This window comes from Berghia stephanieae, chromosome 5 (assembly GCF_034508935.2).
Source record: "Berghia stephanieae isolate SIO BIC M18660-M18661 chromosome 5, UCSD_Bste_1.3, whole genome shotgun sequence".
NCBI classification, from domain to species: domain Eukaryota; kingdom Metazoa; phylum Mollusca; class Gastropoda; order Nudibranchia; family Aeolidiidae; genus Berghia; species Berghia stephanieae.
The window spans coordinates 11,084,278-11,110,860 of record NC_088364.1 but is presented as its reverse complement, the minus strand read 5'-3'; the positions used below and the strand labels follow the sequence as shown (position 1 = coordinate 11,110,860).

The 26,583-nt window shown below is 37.0% G+C and overlaps 1 protein-coding gene across 2 annotated transcripts in view; it reads left to right on the top strand.

Annotated features, from left to right (window-relative positions):
• Window positions 1-14,609, top strand: part of LOC144972401 (FAD-dependent oxidoreductase domain-containing protein 2-like) — a 245,734-nt gene extending 231,125 nt beyond the window's left edge. For both annotated transcript variants that reach the window (XM_078913550.1, XM_078913549.1), the window contains exons 13-15: window positions 2,417-2,445; window positions 4,741-4,979; window positions 8,142-14,609. In XM_078913550.1, the coding sequence (XP_078769676.1) occupies window positions 2,417-2,445; window positions 4,741-4,979; window positions 8,142-8,431 (558 nt within the window). In that variant the 3' untranslated portion in view covers window positions 8,432-14,609. The remainder of the gene's footprint in view (window positions 1-2,416; window positions 2,446-4,740; window positions 4,980-8,141) is intronic.
• The last annotated feature ends 11,974 nt before the right edge of the window (window positions 14,610-26,583 follow it).

Genomic DNA, 26,583 nt, shown 5'->3' with positions numbered 1-26,583 from the left:
GTGCGGCTATTTTTTTTGGAGCTTTTATGTAGCGCAATATCCACTAAATGTGCTCAAAGCGCTTTACAAAGGGTTCCTGACCAACAGTAACACGTAACATGTAGAACGAGACATGACGCCTGTTAGGCGATAATATTACAATTTTTCCGATCCGAAAGGGAGTGTCATACCACTAGACCACATAGCCGCATAGGCTATGTGCTGGTCTAGTGGTATGGCACTCGCTTTCGGATCGGAAGGTCCTGGGATCGAGCCTCACTCGGCGCATAGTTGAGTCCTTGGAAAATACCCCAAATTCTCTCACCGTACTCAGTTTTAAAGTGAATAGCCTGGACGTTAACAGCGTTGATGTTTTTAACCATCTCCTTACCAACTACAGGAAATTCCTCACATTCGTTACGATACAACCAACATTTTTCTTATTCAAATTTCTTTTGTACATAATAAAATTAAAAGAAAATGAGCAATGCGTTGTAGAGCATGTTTTGCTAAAGAAAGTATGTATCGCAAGAATTTTACTGTTATTGTGTTTGAGTCATTAAAAATCTATTTTTGTGGTAGTTGGGTGTGAAGTTTTGGGGAAAATCCTGAAAATGGCTGGTAAGGAGAGAGTTAAAATAATTTGTTGTTGTTGTATCTTCTTTTTTTTTTGGCCAGGCACTCCTACAATGCCCATCACTGCCTGTAGACAGGTACTCAGTCTATTTTTTTCTGGAGCTTTTATGTAGGGCAATATCCACTAAATGTGCTCAAAGCGCTTTACAAAGGGTCCCTGACCAACAGCAACACGTAATATGTAGAACGAGAAATAACGCCTCTTAGGCGATATTACAATTTGATCAAAACAGTCTGATCAAAACAATCAAAATATTCGGACTGAATCTTAAATCTATATATTGAAAAGTTTGTATAAATAAAGCAAGTTATAAGACAGCTAACGTTTCGGATTAACCCTGCATCAATACAATACTAATTTGTTTTTTATCAAACCCGAAACATCAACAACCATCTTTTGCTATTAGCCGAAGCTTTAGCTGCTGATCAAACCATGAATATCAAAGGGTCTAGAAAGATCACATGAGATAGTAGTATCGTTTATAGACGGAACGAAGTGGACGTCACTCGGCTCTTTGTTATGATTTTTAGACGGTCTATTAGTGATTAGTTCTCACGAAAAAGTCTATCAATCAGACTATAAACGTTAACGGTTACACATCGTTTTCTGTTTTGATATGATTGATTTGGCAGACGGGTGTTGTGAGTATTTTACCTGAACGTATAACATTAGTTTATTATTATTTCAATTACTCAAACATTATTGGAATCTTATTCTTCTCATTGCCTTTGCCCGGCGTTGTGACTTTGGGTAAAAGAGGCACGTTGCACGATCTCTCACCCGACTCTGGCGTGAATAAGTATCTGGCCAAGGCATACCGAATCCGTGTAGATAATAAATATGTACATTTCGGTGTTTCGTCTTGTCACGATAGTCAAGCAATGTTAAACGTCGTCAATCGCCGAATGGATGCCAAGTGATCGTGGAAAATTCTGGTACCGTCTTTGGGTAAGGCACTTTACACACATTACCCCATTCGACTCAGGAATAGGCGACTAGTACGTACTTTTTTATATTGAAAAATGGGTCATTTCCGCTACTGCCCTGCGGTCGATGCCTATTTTTTTTGTACGAGGTAGGCTATATTCTATATATATATATATATATATATATATAATATATAATATATATATATTATATATTATATATATATATATATGTTATATATATATATATATATATATATATATATAATATTATATTATATATATAAAAGAGAAGAGGAGAGAGAGAGAGAGAGAGAGTGTGTTGATAAGGGTACACGTAGGTACGAAAGTGCTCGATAATGATGGTTAGAGCTAATAATAATAATAATAATAATAATAATAATAATAATAATAATAATAATAATAATAATAATAATAATAATAATAATAATAAGGCGTCGCAGTCCTAATGGCGCTTGCCGTGAACTGTTTTTGTTAGAGCTAATATAAATTATAAATGGGATCACTCACTTATATGTGGCCAAAACATATATTATGTTTCTGGGGCTTTCATCCACGTCGTCAGTTGGCGTAATGTCCGCATAATCAATGTTATTCCCTTTGAGATCGATGTTTACATCCTTGTATTCTTACTTCCGTTGTGTTGTTGGTTTAGTGGTGATTAATCAACTGACGACGTGGTAGTAACACAGAAACATATGTTTTGGCCACATATAAGTGAGTGATCCCATTTATTATATATATATATATATATATATATATATATATATATATATATATATATATAATATATATATATATATAGGCAAACATGCCTTATAACATTTTAATGATTTATCGTTTCTTTCCCCAGTTCTTGGGAGACGTCGCCATCTTTTCAAAGTAAGTAGGTTACAATTGTGACCGATCGTCTCAAAACGTAATTATGTCGGAACAAACCAAATGCTTAAAAAGCCAAATTAAATGTTAAACTGGTCAAAAATATAAATTGTTGGCATTAGCACCCTAAAATATCGTATCCATTCTCCTCAGTAAAACATATTAAACTCAACACGAGTCCGATATTTCTGGCTATAAATTCAATTTTCAGCATCTTAACCAACCCGACTTAATACCGTTTTGAGGCGAAGGGTCACATATCATTTTCCTTTACAAAATTATCATAACTGATAACAAAAGCGTAAAAAATATAAGGTCAACGGAGCAGGGTCTTATTGCTGATTGTATTACGTTGTATGACACTCGCCTTCGGATCTGAAGGTCCAAGGTTCGAGTATCGCTGTGAATGAGCAGCGCATAGTCGAGTCCTTGGAAAAGACTCTTTACTCACATTATTCTCTCAACGTACTCAGGGTGTAAAAGGAATATTTGACCGTAAACAGCGTCGGAAAATTTGCAATATCGCCTAACGGACTTCTTGTCTCGTCCTTCATGTTAAATGTTGCTGTTGGCTGGGGACCCCTTGTAAAGCGCTTTGCGCACGTTTAGTGGCTATCAAATTTAGTCCACATCCATTCGGCCCATGGAGTCGGCTCGGGTTCTATAGCGTAAAACGGGCAATACAGCAATTGCTTTCAATCCTTTGGATAGGACGCTAGTCTGTCCCAAAGTACTTTCCACCATATCTAACAGACTCAGCTACCCATACACTGCTCGGTGGTGCACCCAGGATCGATCTCGGTTCCTTTGCGGCGTGTGAAGCAAGTGCTCTACCAACTATCGGGCTATCGGGACCCCCTTTTGCTCTTTCTTTTGCTCTGTATCAATGCTCGATGTGTTATTTTCCTCAATCTATACTACATCTAATCCATTCCATAATATCATCACCAGAGACATCCTCTATACTACATCTAATCCATTACATAATATCATCACCAGAGACATCCTCTATACTACATCTAATCCATTACATAATATCATCACCAGAGACATCCTCTATACTACATCTAATCCATTACATAGTATCATCACCAGAGACATCCTCTATACTACATCTAATCCAATACATAATATCATCCCTAGAGACATTCTCTATACTATACATCTAATCCATTACATAATATCATCGCCAGAGACATCCTCTATACTACATCTAATCCAATACATAATATCATCACCTGAGACATCCTCTATACTATATCTAATCCATTACATAACATCATCACCTGAGACATCCTCTATACTATATATAATCCATTACATAATATCATCACCAGAGACATCCTCTATACTAACTCTAATCCATTACATAATATCATCACCAGAGACATCCTCTATACTACATCTAATCCATTACATAATATCATCACCAGTGACATCCTCTATACTATAAATCTAATCCATTACATAATATCATCACCAGAGACATCCTCTATACTACATCTAATCCATTACATAATATCATCACCAGAGACATCATCTATACTACATCTAATCCATTACATAATATCATCACCTGAGACATCCTCTATACTACATCTAATCCATTACATAATATCGTCACCAGAGACATCCTCTATACTACATCTAATCCATTACATAATATCATCACCAGAGACATCCTCTCTATTACATCTGATCCATTACATACTATCATCACCAGAGACATCCTCTATATTACATCTGATCCATTACATACTATCATCTCCAGAGACATCCTCTATATTACATCTGATCCATTACATACTATCATCACCAGAGACATCCTCTATACTACATCTAATCAATTACATACTATCATCACCAGAGACATCCTATAAACTATATCTAATCCATTACATAATATCATCACCAGAGACATCCTCTATACTACATCTAATCCATTACATAATATCATCCTCAGAGAATCCTCTATACTACATCTAATCCATTACATAATATCATCCTCAGAGACATCCTCTATACTACATCTATTCCATTACATAATATCATCCTCAGAGACATCCTCTATACTACATCTATTCCATTACATAATATCATCCTCAGAGACATCCTCTACACAACATCTAATCCATTACATAATATCATCACCAGAGACATCTTTTATACTACATCTAATCCATTACATACTATCATCCCTAGAGAAATCCTCTATACTACATCTACTTCATTACATAATATCATCACCTGAGACATCCTCTACACTACATCTAATCCATTACACAATATCTTCTCCAGAGACGGTCAGACTGTCCATTATATAGAAGACTATCCAGTCAAATTGATAGACCGGGTGGAGGAACGCACTGGTATCCCCGTAGGTACGGTGCTGGTCATCACCATGGAATACGGAAAGAACTTCTCATCGCCCGAGAGTGACATCTTCCGAACTGACAGGGCCGTGTCAGATGCCAGCGTTGCGCAGCTGTCGAACTTTTTGCATCCCGTATTGTACTACTATAAGACACTGCCAACGGGTGAGTCATTCAAGCTTGAACGTTTATTTGGGGATCAAAGCATCTATAGGGAATGATATTTGCGGTAGAGTAGCGTCCCTTGATTGGACGTCACCGGCGGAGAAGTTATTAGAGAGAGAACGTCAATATGGTTTTGCGCATGCGTCTCTCGTCCTCGCTTCTGGTGAAAGAGGCGGCCTTCGATGAGACACTTCATCGAAAGCGAGGACGAGAGAGACGCATGCGCAAAACCATGATGACGTTCTCTCTGTGAGGTGACGTCCAATCAAGGGACGCTACTCTTCCGCTTATCTCATTCCCTATTCCTTCTAACAGAGTAAAGATCTAAAGAAGTGTGGATGAAAGGTGCCGAACAAAGCACGACAGCAACAATTTAAAAATTGAGCTTCAAAATTGAGCGTTATATAGCGCAATACCACTAAATGAATCTCAAAGTCCCTGGTCAACAGCAACATTTAACATGTAGGACGGGACATGACGCCTGTTAGGAGATATTACAATTTTTTGTTTGGACAAAGACAACGCTGTTAACGGCCTGGTACTCGTTTTACACCTGAGTACGGTGAGAGAATGTGAGTAAAGAGCCTTTTCCAAGGACTTAACTATGCGCCGAGCGCGAGGCTCGAACGCAGAACCTTCCGATCCGAAAGCGAGTCTCATCCCACTAGACCACATAGCCACACAATTAGAATGTAGAACGAGACATGACGCTTGCAAAAAAAGCGATTTTTGTTGTTTTCCTATCGACAGAAATAACCACCAGTAAAATTGGTTAGTACTAATATTAAATCTGAGTGCGGTTAGAGAATATATGTGACCCATCGTCTCAAAACGGTATTATGTCGGAACGAACCAGATGCTTAAAAGCCGAATTAAATGTTAAACTGGTCAAAAATATCAATTGTTGGCATTAGCAAAACGGTGTGAAGTCGGGATAACGAAGATATTGAAAATTGAATTTATAGCCAGAAATATCAGACTTGTGTTGAGTTTGTATGTTTTATTGAGGAGAATGGATACCATATTTTAGGATGCTAATGCCAACAATTTATATTTTTGACCAGTTTAACATTTAATTCGGCTTCTAAGCATATCGTTCGTTCCGACACAATACCGTTTTGAGACGATGGGTCACATTTGTTCAGATCTTTATCTTGCACCGGTATCTGCTCCTTAATTTATTACTTTGATATTTTCTAACAGACTACGGCATCGTCTACGAGAAAATGTGCGGTATGTGGTATGACACTCGCTTTCGGATATGAAGGTCCTGGGTTCGAGCCTCACTCGCCGCATAGTTGAGTCCTTGGAAAAGACTCTTTACTCACATTCTCTCGTCGTACTCATGTGTAAAATGAATACCTGGCCGTTAACAGCGTTGTCTCTGTCGAAAGAAAAAAAAAGTAAAATCGCCGAACATGCGTAATGTCTCGTCCTACATGTTACGTGTTGCTGTTGGTCAGGGACCCTTAGTAAAGCACCTTGAGCACGTTTAGTGGATATTGCGCTGTATATGAGCTCAAGCTCAAGATGCAGCGGAATCGAACAGCCCTGATCTGTTTAACTCACTCAACCCTAACACCGACTATAGATAGTATGCGCTTGGCTTAGAAGCTCATAACATTGCCATCCGGAAGTATAACGGACCAACACACAAAACTGTGTGTATCCATGAACGTTTATAGTCGGGTTAATACAGTTCAGTGAGCATTACTCATAAACGCAGATGGCAAAAAACAATAACACAGACCTGAGTGACGTCATCTGCATACTATCTATATCCGTAGTTTACCCGTAACTATTTATTACATTTTTGTGAACCAATAATAGGCGTAGTATCAAAGATAGTGTTCTTAATCTTTACATGTTAATGGTATTTTAATAAAACTATCTATCTATGTAGCTCATTTTTAATACATTTTTCCAATTTTGAAAAGTAGCAAAAATCTCTATGGTTGAGTATTCGTTTCGTTTGTTTTTAAGGGTTTTACGGCGCTTGCAACACATTTAAGTCATATCAGCTCCAGTAAAAGGGAGAATATGTGACCAAACGTCTCAAAACGGTATTGTGGCGGGATGAACCAGATGCTAAAAAGTCAAATTTACGTCAAACTGGTCAAAAATATGAAACGTTGGTATTTAGCACAGTAAAATATGATATTCCTTCTCCTCTATAAAGCAAACAAACTCAACTTAAGTCTGATATTTCTGGCTACAAATTCAATTTACAGCATCTTAGTCATCCCGACTTAATACCGTTTTGAGACGAAGGGTCACATATGGGATAGTAAAAAGTTCTAGAATTACACTTAAAGCACCCAAGAAAAGGTAAGACAAAAGGGAATGGTACAAATAGGGAATTGGTGTATATTCCAAGAGCATACCATCAAAGTACTTAGTTTGAGATCACCTAAAAGTCTCATCCAGACACGAGCACAGATCCCCACTAAGAGGAATACACTCAAATGCTTACATCATAATTGAATCGCTTGGTATCATTTTGTATTCAGCAACACCCTCAAGTACCAATTTTCATTGTACGATACGTTCAAATTGGGGGTTAATAATCTTGCTCATGGAAAAAAACGAAAGTGCCCGAAGCGGGGCTCGAACCCGGGTCATCCGGATCACAATACAATGCCTCAACCACTCAGCCACTTCGCCCCGTTCAATAATGTTTCATCAATTTCTATAGGTACCTAAGTGAGCCAATAAGATGGAGAAGAGAAAGCTTGGGACCTCTTGTAAAGCCCTTTGAGTATGTTTAGTGATTATTAATATATAAATGATATATAAATGCTCAATTGAAAAAAAAAATGTTCATATTTATATATTTACTTTTTTTTTTAAAAAAAAACTTACATTATACTCGCATTTAAGGCACAATTTTGGGAAAGTATGGGATAGCGTGGCTCATAGGTAAGGTCTTTGCTTCTTACGTGAAAGGTACGGAGTTCGATCACCCGCCGCGCTGTGTGGCCTTGAGCAAGTCACCTCGCCCAAGCTCACTTTGCGGCGCTGCATGCACTGCGGCTGACGCCTGGGTTATTCCAGTCTTCCAATGGAATAGACCCTAAAGAAAAAAAATCACCATGGGGATGAATAAAGGGAATTTTAATTTACTTTTTATTTTTAAAAAACATTTTCTGTGTCATATTCCAGAGGAACAACTGAACTCCACATATAATCTTCCGGGGCTACACGTACGTCCAGATGCCCTTCACCACGTGATCGAGGACTTCCTCACCCTTTGGGACGCCCAGCAGAGTCACCACCTACCCCTGAGGCGTTTCTTGGAACACATCATGGACAAAGACCAAAGGAACTTTTTCTCGGAGACCTGTTTCCGCTTGGCCATGACGCATTCGTCCTTACCGGAGACTTGTGGGAATCAATACACGAAAGGAATAGGCCTGACCGGAATAAGATCTGCCTCGCCAACATTTTCATGATAATATATATACAAAATGATGCCGGTTTTTCAAAACTCGTTAGGTCGAATTTTCTCCTTTTTTGAGATTTTCCAACCGTGTTGATATTGAAAAGTAAACTTTATTTTAAGCTAAAGAATTGAACAAGTATGTAGAAAGGTGCCAGACAAAGCAAGAGAGAAATATAAGAGTCGACTGATTTTTGGGATGGTTTTTTTTTTTCTTGTATTTTTCTTTCTTGCTTTGTCTGGCACTTTTCATACACACTTGTTCAGTTCTTTATCTTACACCGGTGCCCGCCCTTAATTTCTTTCTTTTTTTTCATTTTAAGCATCGAGTTACTCAAGAATTTTTCTTAGCTGAATTTAACGTTAATCGTGATAAAATTATAAATAATAGGTACATTTTAGGGGAAATAAGCATCTATATCTCAAAATAGGGAAAATGGATATATGATAGATATATGGGCAGCGTGGCTCAGCGGTATTGTCTTTGATTTGTATCCGAAAGGTACCGAGTTCGAATACCCGCTGCGCTGTGTGTGTGGCATTGAACAAGTCACCTGCTCGCCCTAGCTCAGTCTGCGGCGCAGAACTGCGGCTGATCCCTGGGTTATTCCAGTTTTCCCTTGGAATAGACCCTAAAGACAAATTTCCCATACAATGAATAAAGGGAATTTTTGTTGTTTCTTTTTTAGTTCGCTTAAAACTAAACTAGGACCAGAAGGGGAAATAATCATCTATGTATCTCAGGAGAAATGGATAAATAATAGATTCGTTTTTGTGGGAAATTATCTTCAATGTCTCAAAACTGGGAAAATGGATAAATGATAGATACATCTTAGGGGGAAATTATCCTGAATAGCTCATAATGGGAAAATGGATAAATAATAGATAAATCTTAGGGAGAAATTATCCTGAATATCTCAAAATAGGGGAAAATGGAGATAATGAGTTTTGGAACACCACTCTTCAATTGTGACCAGTTGTCTCAAGACGGTATTATGTCGGGGTGGACACGGTGCTTAACATTTCGGGTATATTGTCCATTACAACAATGTTAAAACAAGCCCATTATTGCGTCCGGTTACCAGACCTGCAAATACGTGCTTGTCGGATGGATTATATATATATATATATATATATATATATATATATATATAATATATATATATATATATATATATATAATTAATATAATATAATATAATATATATAATTAAATGACCCACAGTCTCAGTAGTAGAAGTAGTCCTTCAAGCCATTAGGCCCATTCCAAAGTGTGAAAACGGACAATAGAAATTGATTACTGCCTTGTGGAGAAGCGTCTAGTCTATCGTTAAGTACTTTCCACCAGATCGAACAGACACAGAGCTACCCAATCACTGCTGTATGGACAAGGGGCGGGGGGGGGGGGGGGTGGGTCCGAACCAAAAAAAAAAATACCAAAAAAAAAATAAAAAAAAAGCCCCCAAAAACACAGCAATTTGAGTTATCAGACCTTGAAATAGGTATACGTTGACCCTGACAAATAATATTGTGACCCATCGTCTCAAAACGGTATTACATCGCGAGAAACAGAAGCTAAGAAGGTTTTTAAAAAACAATCTAAGTTAAACTGGTGAAAAAGTTTGAATTATTGTCTATCTAGCACGCTTAAAATGTGATATGAAAATGATTTAGAACACGTGAGATCCATCGCAGCAGACCGTCATCAGTGGAAAGAACTCACTCAACAAATCAGAGAAGCTGTTAAAACGTCCCAGTCCGAAGCTTAGGAGGCGATCGGCATTACTCAAGTAAACTCAAAATATGATATCCATTCTCTTCAATAGAACATCCAAACTCTGATATTTCTGGTTATAGAGATAGAATGAAGTTGACGTCACGGGTCTTTGTTATTGTTATTGTTTTTTTTGCCATCCACGTTTATGAGTAATTGGATACAAAAGTCTGATGTCACGTCGCCCAGCAACGGCGAGCAGCAGTGGTTCTAAACAAAGAAAATTGGTACTTTTTATTCTTCATGCTGTCTACAACTTTTCATATATGGCATGATCTCACACTAAACTGTATTAACCAGACTATAAACGTTCAAGGTTACTCATAGTTTTGTGTGTTGGTCCGTTATACTTCCGGATGGCAATGTTGTGAGATTTTTAACCAAGCGCATACTATCTATAAATGCAATTTTCTGCATCGTGATCATCCTGACAAAATACCGTTTTGAGACGAGCGGTCACAAATTAAACCTTATTGAGACGGTGGTTGTAATTTTTTGTTTGTTGATTTGAATTTCTTTTTTATTTTTTTTTAAATGTTTATTAAATGCTTATTTTTTTCTTATAGTTTATTTTGAAAAAAATTGTTTTATAAACAGAAGATTGTTTTCACATTTTACCGTGTCATGCACTTCACAATCTACACCTGAGTGTACGGAGGTAAATTGGTATTTAAGTGTAAGAAAAAAAAAAAGAAATCTAAATTTAATAATTATAAAAAGGAGTCCTTCAGAGCCATTGGCTTAGGGAGCCGGAGTTTATCCCTTTTTCTATAGCGTGTAATGGGCAATAACAATTGCTTGCTACCATTCAGATAGGACGCTAGTCTATCGCAAATTACTTTCTGCCAGCTCTAGCAGATCCAACAAACCGATAACTGCTGGGTGTACAGCTTGTGATGGGGGTGGGGGGGGGGGAGGTCGGAAACTATAGATAGAATGCGCTTGGCCAAGGAGTTCACAACATTGTCATCCGGAAGTATAACGGACCAACACACAAACTCTGTGTAACCATGAACTTTTATAGTCTGGTTAATACAGTTTAGTGAGAACAACTCACAAACGCGGATGGCAAAAACAATAACAAAGGCCTGAGTGATGTCATCTGCATACTATTATAGATTTCGACTCCACCCAGGGATCGATCTCGGTCGGTCCCTTTGCGTGTGAAGCGAGTGCTCTACCATCTGAGCAAACAGAACCCTCAAAATGAATAAATTCTGTATTTATAAAATACTCCATCTTGTATCAAACGTTTGGGGTTTTATTGGACAGAGACAACGGTGTTCATATTATAGGAATTTTCCACTTTTATAGATCTAAGATTTTTTCCTTATCGTTGAATGTACAGGAAAGAAGTGAAGAGTTGTGAAGCGCATTGATCATGGTAATAATACACCAATGCCCTATATAAATGTTGATGTACTTATTTATGTATTTAACGTTTATGTATTTATTTACCAATTTATCACGTTGGGTTTATTATTATTTCAATTTATTCAATCATTTATTGGGTTGTTGTTTATTTGTTCTATTTCTAAAGTTCACCATTGATTTTTTCTGTTTTTAAAACAGATTAGCTTGATTCCACAGACTTTGCCATTTTAAATATAATATACGAATTCTTCAACTCAAATATTTCACTTTCTTAATTTTATTTCTAAAGCAGAACACATGACTTTTTATTTCTTTCCCTTTTTTTCTTTTTTTCTTTTTTTTTTTAATTCCAAAAATAAAGGTTAATGATGACATTTTTGAAAGAGTTTGATTCAATTGTAAAAAAAAGAAGAAAAGAAACCAAATAATGATAGCGAGAGAAACAGAACTAAAGGAGAGAGAGAGAGAGAGAGAGAGAGAGAGAGAGAGAGAGAGAGAAAGAGAGAAATAGATAGATAGATAGAGAGAAACACAGAGATAGAGAGAGACAGAGATAGATTGATAGATAGATAGATAGATAGAGACAGACAGAGAGAGAGAGAGAGAGAGAGAGAGAGAGACATAGAGATAGATAGATAGATAGAGAGAGAGAGACATAGAGATATACTATACTTTATTGGTTCTAACTCAAACATTTCCTTCTTAACCATCTCCTTACCACCTATTGGAAAATCGTCACATTTGTTACGATGCAACCGTCACTTTTCTCATTCAGATTTAATTTCTTTTTGCTATAGCTATAAAAACGTGACATTGTCGAACAATATTATGTATAGAATGTGCTTGTTGTTTTTCTGTTTGAGTAAGAAATGTCTGTTTTTGTGTTGGGTGGGTGTGACGTTTTGGGGAAAATTCTAAAAATGGCTGGTAAGGAGAGGGTTAAATTAAATTTCTGAAAAAAAAGGCCTACATAACCAGAATATTGTACACTGAAAAACAAACAAACAAACCACAAACCACACACTTTATCTTATCCTATCTGCGGCTAAATGGTCTAGTGGTATGACACTCGCTTTCGGATCGGAAGGTCCTTTGAAAAGGCTTTTTACTCACATTCTCTCATCGTACTCAGGTGTAAAAAGAGTACCTGACCATTGACAGCATTGTCTTTGTCCGAAAAAAAAACCCCATGTAATATCGCCTAACAGGCGTCATGTCTCGTCCTACATGTTAAGTGTTGCTGCTAGCCAGGGCTAGGGACGCCTTGTAAAACGTTTTGAGCACGTTCAGTGGATATTTCGCTATATTAAAAAACAAAGCTCAAAGGCTCAATATCTTATCTTATCTTATTAAAGGCTGAATATAGGCACTATCCTTAAATGCCTTATAACTTATACAATAGTTTATAATTACAAAATCTCATATAGCTCGTTTTTGTATCATTAGCAGACAGTTTTACACAACTTTGAATGTTTGGAAAAATCGAAAAGTCGAAAATTACTATCATAGAATACAGAAAACAATATGAAATTGAATGTAAGCTTCAATTTAATAAACGACAAGAGATACTGTGGACGTTTCGGGTTTCCCCTTTAGTTTCCCCTTTATCAACAAAACAGAATGAATGCAACACTACAGACGAATGAGAAAATGCGGTAGTGGCGTTGTCAAGGTGAGCGTTTATTATTCTTTTATTAAATTGAAACTTACATTCAATTTCACATTAGTTATTTGTTTCTTCGAGCTTCGAGCAGCAACATTTACATATCATAGAATACTGAATATATTGACAATTGTTCATGAACAAATGTTGGCCGGAAAACCCGTTCATCATATTTCGATCAATTAATATGACCTTCACCTTGTCACAAACTCTCAAGTCTGGAGTATTGAAGAATTTCTTGAATGCTTTGATTTAAGAGTTTTTGACAAGATGAGTCATTTTAATTGATCGAAAATTGAAGGATGAGTTTTCTGGCCAAAATTTGTAACATGTTTTTTTTTGTCCAGAGTAGGACAACGCTGTCAGTCTGACAGCAATGTTCATTTACAATAATTATAACAATGTAAATTTAATAGAGTGCCAATCCCCGCCCAACGTGTTCATAGACAAGACAAAGTTGACATGACCATTTAAAGAAAAATATAAGTTACAATTGAAAAAGGGTAAATGTTACAATTTAAAGAAAATTTAATGTTACAATTTAAAGAAAATGTAATATTACAATTTTAAGAAAAGTAGATGGTACAATATTAAGAAAACGAAATAGGTCAATTTCAAGAACATTAAATGGTACAATTCTAAGAATGTTAAATAAAACAATTGTAAGAAAATATAACGGGACAATTGAATAAAAATGTTACAATTGTGTTAGTCATTTTACACCCGATTATGGTGAGAAAATGTGAGTAAAGAGACTTTCTTTGCATGTTATTGTTTGTAATAAACATTTTAATGAGACTATTTACTTTTTTCAATCTCAAAATCAGATACATCTTCATTCCTAATGAGAAAGTTTGATTTACATTACACCGGGTCTCTAGTCATTCGGAAAGACTTCCGTAGTTTCACAGCGCACCGAAAGAGGTGATTTTTTTTAATTATCGGAGAGAGAACCCCCGAAAACCCCCCTTTTTATCGGAGGGGAACCCCCCGAACCTCCCTTCTCTCAACCCTAACTATCAAGAGATACTATAACTTGATGAAACATAAAGGTTGCGATCACTTGCAATATCGAAACTCATGGGAAACACAGTACGTAATAATGGTATTGGCCGGCGACAACCGACGGCAGATTGTTTTGAAATTATATAAATCACCATCTTAAATTTGTATTATTTATTGGACATTGAAAATACATAGTGGCCAATAGATTAAGTAATATTATAATAAAAGTGGTGTGAAACTATGGAAGTCTTCCAAGCCATTCTTTGTTTACTTTTTATTCCTAAGACAAAATATTTTTGTTGTTTTTTCTTTTTGTCTTTTTTTTGTTTTTGGTTATTGTTTGTTATCGAATAAAATTTGATTTTCTTCCAAAAAGTTTAATTGTCCTATTTATATCTTTGAGTAAAACCAACAAAAAACGTAGTCCTTTGGAGCTATTATTCTCATGGAGCGGGAATACATCCCGGTTTATTTATATATGGTAAAACGGACAATACCAATTGCTTGCTACCCTTTCGATAGGACGTTGGTCTATCGTAATATACTTTTAGCCATATCTATCAGACCCAGCGACCCAATCACTTCTGGGGGGGGGGGGGGGGGCAAAGGGATCAGAAAAAAGAAAATCTTGACTTCATCCGGGATCAATCATTCCAGTGTTTAGATGGATTTCCCTATAGATGTTGTGCGCTTGGCTAAGAAACTCACAACATTGTCATCCGGTAATTTAACGGACCAACAACACGCACAACTATGTATAACCTTGAACGTTTATAGATAGTATGCAGATGACGTCACTCAGGCCTTTGTTATTGTTTTTGCCATCCGCGTTTGTGAGTTGTTCTCACTAAACTGTACAGAGTTTGTGTGTTGGTCCGTTCTACTTCCGGATGGCAATGTTGTGAACTCCTTGGCCAAGCGCATTCTATCTATAGATAGAATGCGCTTGGCCAAGGAGTTCACAACATTGCCATCCGGAAGTAGAACGGACCAACACACAAACTCTGTGTAACCATGAACGTTTATAGTCGGGTTAATACAGTTCAGTGAGCATTACTCATAAACGTGGATGGCAAAAAAGAATAACAAAGGCCTGAGTGACGTCATCTGCATACTATCTATAGTCTGGTTAATGTAGTTTAGTGAGAGTTACTCATGGATGGCAAAAAACAATAACAAAGACTATGATCAGTCAACCTACAGTGTGAGTATTTATCACAATTTGTTAACACACTGAGGACGGCATTGAATTGTAGCCTTTGTAAACTCATAGCCAAACACTGATCAAAATTTGACGTCAAAATAAAAGTCGATGGCCACAAAAGAAAACAAATCGTGAGTTGTATTCAGTAGTCCAACCAATGGAATCTCTTGTTTCTTTGAGCTCTACTAACGACAACTCACTAGACGCTGCACAAACTTTTTTTTAAAAATGCCTTCGAAATGTTGGTCCGAGTTGGTCTTGTCAGGCTATAAGTTAACGATGACTAAGACCAGTTAGCCCACAGTGTGAGTACTTACCGCAATATGTTAACACACTTATTATGGCCGTATTGTAAACTCAAATCCAAACACTGACCAAAAACTTAAGTCAAAATAATAGTCTTTGGCCACAAAACAAAACAAATCGTGAGTTGTATTCAATAGTTCAACCAATGAAATGACTTGTTTCCATGAGCTCTACTAACGACAACTCACTAGACGATGCACCTATCACTGAAATGACTTTAGAAAAGGCGAGTCCTGTGTCAGGCTAAAGAAGGAACGAAATTGACGTCACTCAGCTCTTTGTTATTGTTTTTTTGCCATCCATGCTCATGAGTAATGCTCACTAAACTGTATTAACCAAACTATAAACGTTCAAGGTTACACATTGTTTGTGTGTTGGTCCGTTATACTTCCGGATGGCAATGTTGTGAGCTTCCTAGCCAAGCGCATACTATCTATAGATCGTATGCGCTTGGCTGATAAACTCATAACATTGCCATCCGAAAGTATAACGGACCAACACACAAAACTGTGTATATCCATGAACGTTTATAGTCGGGTTAATACAGTTCAGTGAGCATTACTCATAAACGCGGATGCAAAAAACAATAACAAATTCCTGAGTGACGTTATCTTCGAACTATCTATAGATAGTATGCGCTTGGCCAAGAAGCTCACAACAATTGCCATCCGGAAGTATAACGGACCAACACACAAATCTCTGTGTAACCATGAACTTTTATAGTTTGGTTCATACAGTTTGGTGAGAATTACTCATAAACGTGGATCGCAGAAAACAATAATAAAGACAAGATTGACATCAACTTCATTCTATCGATTTTATTATTTTTACTCGCCTGTGTTAAAGTTTTGAGTGATGTACGGGATCAATCTGTGAGTGAGATTGCTTCGGGTGACAGGCAATTATTAGTATTTACCTAATTATGGGCATGATCTATAGATAGTATGCAGATGACGTCACTCAGGCCTTTGTTATTGTTTTTGCCATCCGCGTTTGTGAGTTGTTCTCACTAAACTGTATTAACCTGACTATAAAAGTTCATGGTTACACAGCGTTTGTGTGTTGGTCCGTTATACTTCCGGATGGCAATGTTGTGAGCTTCTTAGCCAAGCGCATACTATCTATAAACGTTCATGGTTACACAGCGTTTGTGTGTTGGTCCGTTATACTTCCGGATGGCAATGTTGTGAACTCCTTGGCCAAGCGCATTCTATCTATATTAATTTTCCATGTGCTGGAGGTCCTTGGTCACATTGCAAAATTCAATGTGCTCAAAGTGACCCACTTAGTGAAAAGTGTTCACAACTTTTTAAATATCTAACATCACGATTGGTCATTTGATTCAGCTTGACACATGGGTATGTTTATAACATTTGTAAACAAAGCAGCGTGTTTACATTTGTTAAGAAATGACAGCAACAAATCACGTGATTGATGACCTGGTTGGAGGACACATGAATTTGATCGCTACCATTAGTATTTACCTAATGTGACTATGAGACGTCAGATCACCTTTATCGCTCGATAGCAGAGGCAAAAAAGCACAATATTATATAGATAGTATGCGCTTGGCTAAGAAGCTCATAACATTGCCATCCGGAAGTATAACGGACCAACACACAAAACTGTGTGTATCCATGAACAGTTATAGTCAGGTTAATACAGTTCAGTGAGCATTACTCATAAACGCGGATGGCAAAAAACAATAACAAAGACATGAGTGACGTCATCTTCGAACTATCTATAGAATAATGTTTGAGTTAAAAAAAAAAAAAAGCTCATAGGGAATGAGATTAGCGGAAGAGTAGCATCCCTTGATTGGACGTCACCCATAGTCTGTGACGTCACCGGCGGAAAAGTTATTAGAGAGAGAATGTCATGTTGGTTGTGCGCATGCGTCTCTCGTTCTCTCTCAAATAACTTTTCCGCCGGTGACGTCACAGACTATGGGTGACGTCCAATCAACGGACGCTACTCCTCCGCTAATCTCATTCCCTATTCGAATAGTTTTAATAAAATATTATACAATGACTGGTGTTATTGTCAGTGTAAGCACAGAGTTATGTTGAAGATATCAGTATAACCCGGGACTCGTATTACAAGATAACAGTAAAAGTGTTCATAACTTGACAGACACAGCAACAGGAAGTCACGGTGGAAGCATGGATAGATGTGTTACATGGATGATCATAGATATATTAATTTGTTACTAGTGAACGATCTATTCTGCTTACCTTTTATTGGCTGTGGCAGGAATTAACACGAACTCAAATCACTGATACTAAAACTAACACTAATATCCAATTTTTCAGAATTTTATTCCAATGTATCCCGTTACTGAAATTAGAATTATTATTTTTGTTTTGATAACATCTTCTACACAATGTTTTTCAAAGGTTGTTGTTATCGTGACTCGTGTATCATTTAACCCCTCTCTTTCCATTACGTGTGTAGCAAAGCGGGTAACAACACACCTGTCTGTAGTTAGTTGTTGTTGTGAGTAATGTTCAAATCCCGACTTGCCAAAACAGTTTTTTTCTTTTACTTATTTTTTTTTGTTGGTATTGTTATCTGTTTTCTTGATTTTTTTTTTCTTTATGAAAACGTCTACCATATTATAGATATAATGAAGTTGACGTCACTCGGGTCTTTGTTATTGTTTTTTGCCATCCGCGTTTATGAGTAATTCTCACCTAACTGTATTAACCAGACTATAAAACTTCACGGTTACACATAGTTTTGTGTGTTGGTCCGTTATACTTCCGGATGGCAATGTTGTGAGTTTCTTAGCCAAGCGCATACTATATATAGATGATAGATGGGATGGAAGAAAAGTTATCTAAGTGCAATTTTTTTTCTTTACGGTAATGTAATGCCATGCGTTTCGTTCATTTAAATACTCACTAGTTCTACCAGCCAGAGGTAGCGTGATAATACACAAAATTATGTGTAACCTTAAGCATTTAGTCTAATTTGCACTCATTGTTATTTGTCCAATCCCCCTAAAGTTTCTCCTTGCGCTGTCCTAGCTGGGATTCTTTGCTGACAGGTGGACAGTTGTAGGAAGGGGATATTGTTTTTTCCATTGCAAATCATCCAATTATCGTGTGCCGTTTTTATTTCTAAGCTGTTAATATCTTTTTTTTATATATACACATCTGTGTATGTGTTTTGTTGGGATCGTGTGGCTATGTAGTCTTGTGATATGACACCCGCTTTTGGATCGGAAGGTCCTGGGTTCGATGCTCGCTCGACACATAGTTGAGTCCTTGGAAAAGGCTCTTTACTCACTTTCTCTCATCGTACTCATGTGTAAAATGAGTGCCTGGTCGTTAACTGCGTTGTCTCTGTCCAAAAAAAAATTCATACCCCCTAACAGGCGTCATGTCTTTTCCTACATGTTAAATGTTACTGTTGGTCAGAGACCTCTTGTAAAGGGATTTGAGCACGTTAAGTGGATATTACGCTATGTAAAAGATCAATTTTTAACTAATTGCCAATTCCCCCTAATATTTATCGTTGCGCTGTCCTGGCTGGGATTCCTTGCCGAGAAGGGACAGCTGTAGGAAGGAGATATTTTCTTTGGAGGCTCTTTACTCACATTCTCTCGCCGTACTTAGGGTGTAAAATGAGTACCTGGTCATTAACAGTATTTTCTCTGTCCAAATTAATTGTAATATCCATTAAAAGGCGACATGTCTCGTCCTACATGTTAAATGTTGCTGGTGGCTCAGGGACCCCTTGTAAAGCGTTTTGAGCACGTTTAGGGGATTTTTCACTCATTGCTAATCCCTCTAATGTTTATCGTTGCGCTGTCCTCGTTGGAATTCTTTGACAATTGGATTCAGTAGTCTGATGTCACGCCGCCCGGCTCGGCGGCCATCGTTGTTCTAAACAAAGAAAATCATTACTTTTTATTCTTCATGCTGGTTAGAACTTTTCATATGCCTTGTTATCAGAATGTGTAAAAGTCAAAACATGATCAAATTTATGTTTTTTTCCTCTGAATACGCTTTTATGCTCGCAGAGGAAATATTTCATACGGGCGTCCGCCATTGTTCCGATAGTTTAGAGCCAGTGTTACTCGGTTACCATGTGTCATTAAGAAGGAAGTGACGTTACGACTGTTGAAGAGTATTGTAGGAAGGAGATATTTTCTTTTCATTGTAAATCATCCCATTTTCGTGTGTAAAATGAGTGCCTGGTCGTTAACAGTGTTGTTGTTTCTGTCCGAAAAAAAATTGTAATAATATCGCCTAACATCCCAAGAACAAAGTTTGCTGAGCGTGGTTTTGCATTTTTGGTTCCAATCATATGGAATTCTTTACAATCTAAAACCCGACAATGTGAAAGTCTACCAGTCTTGAAACGGCATTTAAAAACCGATCTTTTTCATTCTGCTTATCGTGATTCTATGTGAACTTGGAACAAGATGTGCGTGTGTGACTGTTGTAGTGATTTTGTAGTTGAATGAATGAAGATGTGCTGTGTGATACCAAAAAAGAAAACTGTTGTAAAGCAGCTCTGAGCAGTTTTTTTTTATGGATACTAGCGTTTTTGATTTTCCTCATCTATTCATTTCCAAAGGAAGATTTGAATAACTCAAACATAAGACGCCCCCCTCCCTCGGGGTTGGTGGGGGGGGGGGGGGGTCGGTGATTATATTATCATTGTCGTCTCTCTCTATCTTTCTCTCTCTCTCTCTCTCTCTCTCTCTCTCTCTCTCTCTCTCTTTCTCTCTCTCTCCAAAGAAGTCTGTTTTTATGGCATTGGTGAAAAGTCAAAATCGATGGTATATGGGGAAAATCTAATAAAAACAAAACTTATTAAAGGAAGACACATTTAAGATGACGACGGTGGTGGTGTTGACGATGATGATGATGATGATGATGATGATGATGATGATGATGATGATGATGTTGACGATGATGATGGTGATGATGATGATGATGATGATGATGATGATGATGATGATAAGGATAAGGATGATGGTGCTCGTGGTGTTGACGACGATGATGATGATGATGATGGTGATGATGTTGACTATGCTGATGATGATGATGATGATGATGATGGTGGTGGTGGTGGTGGTGGTGATGGCGATGATTGTGAAGAAGAAGAAGAAGAAGAAGAAGAAGAAGAAGAAGAAGAAGAAGAAGAAGAAGAAGAAGAAGAAGAAGAAGAAGAAGAAGAAGAAGAAGAAGAAGAAGAAGAAGAAGCTGAAAAAGAATAAAGCAGAAGAAGAAAAAAAAAACAAACACAACAACAAAACAAAACAAAAAATCCAAACAATAAACATCATTCAATCAATATCCGGTTTATGATTGGACCCTTTTATATAAAGTTGGCAAAAATTATTCAGTCAGTCTTGAATATGAGACAAAAGAAAATGTAAAGAAAACAGCCCGTTCTTCCATTTCATGTGTTCTCTGTTCTCTGTTCTCTGTTCTCTGTTCTCTCGTCGCTAGCAGAGAGGAATCCATCAATTTAAATAAATAAAACAAAATAATGGTGATGATGATGACGATGATGATGATCATGATGATGATGATGATGATGATGATGATAATGATGATGGTGATAATAATAATAATAATAATAATAATAATAATAATAATAATAATAATAATAATAATAATAATGATAATAATAATAATAATAATAATAATAATAATAATAATAATAATAATAATAATAATAATAATAATAATAATAATAATAATAATAATAATAATACAATTTAGAGAGAACTTCTCATAAAAATGACTGTTTAAAAACAAAAAAATTAAAAACAAAAAAAAAAGAGCTGAGTGACGTCAATTTCGTTCCATCTATAGAAAGGAATATAAAGAAGACGGGGGGGGGGGGGGGGGGGGGGCAAGCGATTAAGGTATAAGTTGTGATATTGGAGGACTAGAGTTCCATTCCCGCTTCAGACACTTGTTGTCTCGTCATTTTAACATGAAATTCACTAATTGGATTCAATAGTCTGATGTCACGTCGCCCAGCAACGGCGACCATCGTGGTTCTAAACAATGAAAATCAGTATTTTTTATTCTTCATGCTGGCTAAGAACTTTTCATATGTCTTGTGATCAGAATGTGTAAAAGTCAAAACATTATCAGATTTATAATGTTTTTGTTTTTTTTCTCTCAGGATACGCTTTTATGCTCGTCGGAGAAATATTTCATAAGGGCGTCCGTCATTGTTCCGATAGTTTAGAGCCTGTTACTAAGTTACCATGCGCCATAACGAGGGAATGGTGGTGTTGACGATGATGATGATGATGATGATGATGATGATGATGATGATGATGATGATGATGATGATGTTGACGATGATGATGGTGATGATGATGATGATGATGATGATGATGATGATGATGATGATGATAAGGATAAGGATGATGGTGCTCGTGGTGTTGACGACGATGATGATGATGATGATGGTGATGATGTTGACTATGCTGATGATGATGATGATGATGATGATGGTGGTGGTGGTGGTGGTGGTGATGGCGATGAGAGCCTTATGTCAATACGCTTCAACAGTCGTGACGTCACTTCCCTCGTTATGGCGCATGGTAACTTAGTAACAGGCTCTAAACTATCGGAACAATGACGGACGCCCTTATGAAATATTTCTCCGACGAGCATAAAAGCGTATCCTGAGAGAAAAAAAAAAAAAACATTATAAATCTGATAATGTTTTGACTTTTACACATTCTGATCACAAGACATATGAAAAGTTCTTAGCCAGCATGAAGAATAAAAAATACTGATTTTCATTGTTTAGAACCACGATGGTCGCCGTTGCTGGCGACGTGACATCAGACTATTGAATCCAATTAGTGAATTTCATGTTAAAATGACGAGACAACAAGTGTCTGAAGCGGGAATGGAACTCTAGTCCTCCAATATCACAACTTATACCTTAATCGCTTGCCCCCCCCCCCCCCCGTCTTCTTTATATTCCTTTCTATAGATGGAACGAAATTGACGTCACTCAGCTCTTTTTTGTTTTAATTTTTTTGTTTTTAAACAGTCATTTTTATGAGAAGTTCTCTCTAAATTGTATTATTATTATTATTATTATTATTATTATTATTATTATTATTATTATTATTATTATTATTATTATTATTATTATTATTATTATTATTATTATTATTATTATTATTATTATCATTATTATTATTATTATTATTATTATTATTATTATCACCATCATCATTATCATCATCATCATCATCATCATCATCATCATCATGATCATCATCATCGTCATCATCATCACCATTATTTTGTTTTATTTATTTAAATTGATGGATTCCTCTCTGCTAGCGACGAGAGAACAGAGAACAGAGAACAGAGAACAGAGAACAGAGAACACATGAAATGGAAGAACGGGCTGTTTTCTTTACATTTTCTTTTGTCTCATATTCAAGACTGACTGAATAATTTTTGCCAACTTTATATAAAAGGGTCCAATCATAAACCGGATATTGATTGAATGATGTTTATGTTTGGATTTTTGTTTGTTTTGTTGTTGTGTTTGTTTTTTTTTCTTCTTCTGCTTTATTCTTTTTCAGTTTCTCTTCTTCTTTCTTCTTCTTCTTCTTTCTTCTCTTCTTCTTCTTCTTTCTTCTTCTTCTTCTTCTTCTTCTTCTCTTCTTCTTCTTCTTCTTCTTCTTCTTCTTCTTCTTCTTCTTCTTCTTCTTCTTCTTCTTCTTCTTCTTCTTCTTCTTCTTCTTCTTCTTCTTCTTCTCTTCTTCTTCTTCTTCTTCTTCTTCTTCTTCTTCTTCTTCTTCTTCTTTCTTCTTCTTCTTCTTCTTCTTCTTCTTCTTCTTCTTCTTCTTCTCTTCTTCTTCTTCTTCTTCTTCTTCTTCTTCTTCTTCTTCTTCTTCTTCTTCTTCTTCTTCTTCTTCTTCTTCTTCTTCTTCTTCTTCTTCTTCTTCTTCTTCTTCTTCTTCTTCTTCTTCTTCTTCTTCTTCTTCTTCAAGCTTATCCCCCGTGTTACATGGTTGCCATAATCCATCTCGGTTCACAACATCATCTTTCTACAGGCCCAGTTCTTTCATATAGTCCTTTACCTTGTCCAATAATCAAGTCTTTGAGCGTCCTTTCTTTCTCTTTCCCGCTTATTGTGTATCCAATATTTACTTTCTCACATACTCCCTCTCTCTCGTCTCTTAACATATCCGACCAATTTCATTCTATCTTCTCTCATCTTCATTGATACATTCTTCACTTCAGTCAAACTTCGAATTCGTTCATTTCTCACTTTATCTTTTCTTGTCCAGCCAAGTGACCATCTCAACATCCTCATTTCTGCCACCACAACCTCTTTATCGTGTTTCTTTGTTGTAGCTGTTGTCTCTACTCCATATAACATTGCTGGTCTTACAAAAGATTTATTTATTTTTTCCTTTAGCATTGCGGAAATTCGTTTGTCACACATAACTCCAGTTACCTTCCTCCAATTATTCCAGCCTGCCTGTATCCTCTTCTTAACCTCCATCTCATTGCCCCCATCTCCTTGAATAGTTGTTCCTAAGTATTTGAATTGGTTTGTCTTGGCATATCCTCTTCTCCTATCTTTATTGGCGGTTCTGCTCTCTGTTGTCCGATGCACAAATACTCTGTCTTCGATCTGCTTACCCATAATCCCCATCGTTCCAACACCCGTCTCCAACCCCCCAGCTCCTTTTCCGCCTCATCTTTTGTATCATTTCCAAAATACACAATCCTATTATATTAGCTCAGTCTCTTGCTAAGTTTGTATAATATTTCCAAATATTATCACAATGCTCTCGGCCTCAGCATTCCATTTGATAGAACCTGCAATTTGGCTTCTCGCGTTCCAAAACAATATTATTCAAATTATGTTTACTTTCATAATAGGCCTCTAATTCAATGAAAACACGGGACAGATGGGTGCTGTGTTAAAATATTAACTGCGTGTATTTCTATAACAAACAACGCTTTATATTATTATGAAACAATGACACATATTACCGCTTTATGACAAAAAATACAATATGAAACGAGCCTTTACAAAGAAGTATAAAGTCATGATTTTAGAAATAAAACTAGAGATTTTATATAGCGCAATATCCACTAAATGTGCTCGAAGCACTTTACAAAGGATCATTGACCAACAGCAACACATTAACATGTAGGACGAGACATGACGCCTGTCAGGCGATATTACAAATTTTTGGGACAGAGACAACGTTGTTGACGGCCAGGTACTCATTTTACACCGGAGTTTATGGTGAGAGAATGTGGGTAAAGAGTCTTTTCAAATGACTCAACTATGCGCAGAGCGAGGCTCGAACCCAGGAAGTTCCTATTCGAAAGCGAGTGTCATACCACAAGACTACATGGCCACACAATAACACGATGAGATAATGTAGGATAGTCGAGTTTCTTGCGAGGCAAAAATAGTATTTATTTTCCATCTTAAAAAGCAGAAGGGTGCAAGGTGCGGGGGGGGGGGGGGGGTCGGACCCGATTGCTCAGTTGGTAAAGCACTCGCTTCAAAAGCAAAGGGTCTGAGATCGATCCCGAGTGCAGTCGGGATTATTCTCTGATCCCCCCCCCCCTTTAGCAGTGATAAGGTAGCTGGGTCTATTAAATCTGGCGGTAAGTATTTTAATAATAATAATGCTGAAAATAATGCTGAATACTTATATAGCGCTATAACTCCGAGACGCCAAACTCTAAGCGCTTAAATTACAAATTACTGAATGGCTGAAACATTCTCATTCGCACACACAAGCACACGCACATATACACACACAACAGAAACCAGACGCCTATCTTGCAATAGACCGGAGTCTTATACGGATAACAATCAATTTCTATTGTTCGTTTCATGCTATAGAAACCAGAAAAACTCGAGCTCCGCTTTATTTTTCTGTGTTGGTGCGATATACTTCCGGATGGCAATGTTGTGAGTTTCTTAGCTAAGCGCACAACATCTATATAGCAAAATTAGCGATAGGATAGATCTTGTGGGCTCATTGGCAACACTTGTTGTGTTCATTGCTGATCTTCAATATGTTTTTGTTAGCCGACTTGAGTGCTATCTATTATAAGAGGCAAAGGCTCCTCGTAGAGACAAGATGGTGTTGATAATTACATAACGACAATGATGAAGACATTTATGTTGTTGTAGTAGTGGTAGTTGTTGTTGTTGATCATGATGATGATGATGATGATGATGATGATGATGATGATGATGATGAGGATGATGATGATGATGATGATGATGATGATAATTTAACCATCATCTTTTTCAAAACTAACTTCCTGTGAGTTATAAGTGCTGTCTAGGCTCTTCATTAGTCCCTGACCAACAGCAACACATGCGGCTATGTGGTCTAGTGGTATGACACTCGCTTTCGGATCGGAAGGTCCTGGGTTCGAGCCTCGCTCGGCACATAGTTGAGTCCTTGGAAAAGACTCTTTACTCACATTCTCTCACCGTACTCAGGTGTAAAATAAGTACCTGGCCGTTAACAGCGTTGTCTCTGTCCGAAAAATTGTAATATCGCCTAGCAGGCGGCATGTCGCGTCCTAAATGTTAAATGTTGCTGTTGACCCCTTGTAAAGCGCTTTGAGCACATTTAGTGGATATTGCTCTATATCAAAGCTCAATCTTTTAAAACACGTATCATAGTGTAGGACGGGACAAGAGCATTTTATGCAGACTTGCCTACTACTACCAAAAAAAAAATCGTAAAAATACGAATTTTTGGTTTTAACAGCAGAAATAAATAGACATTTTTGATTCAATACCATGTGTAAAAAAGAAAACTTTAGTGCCACAAAG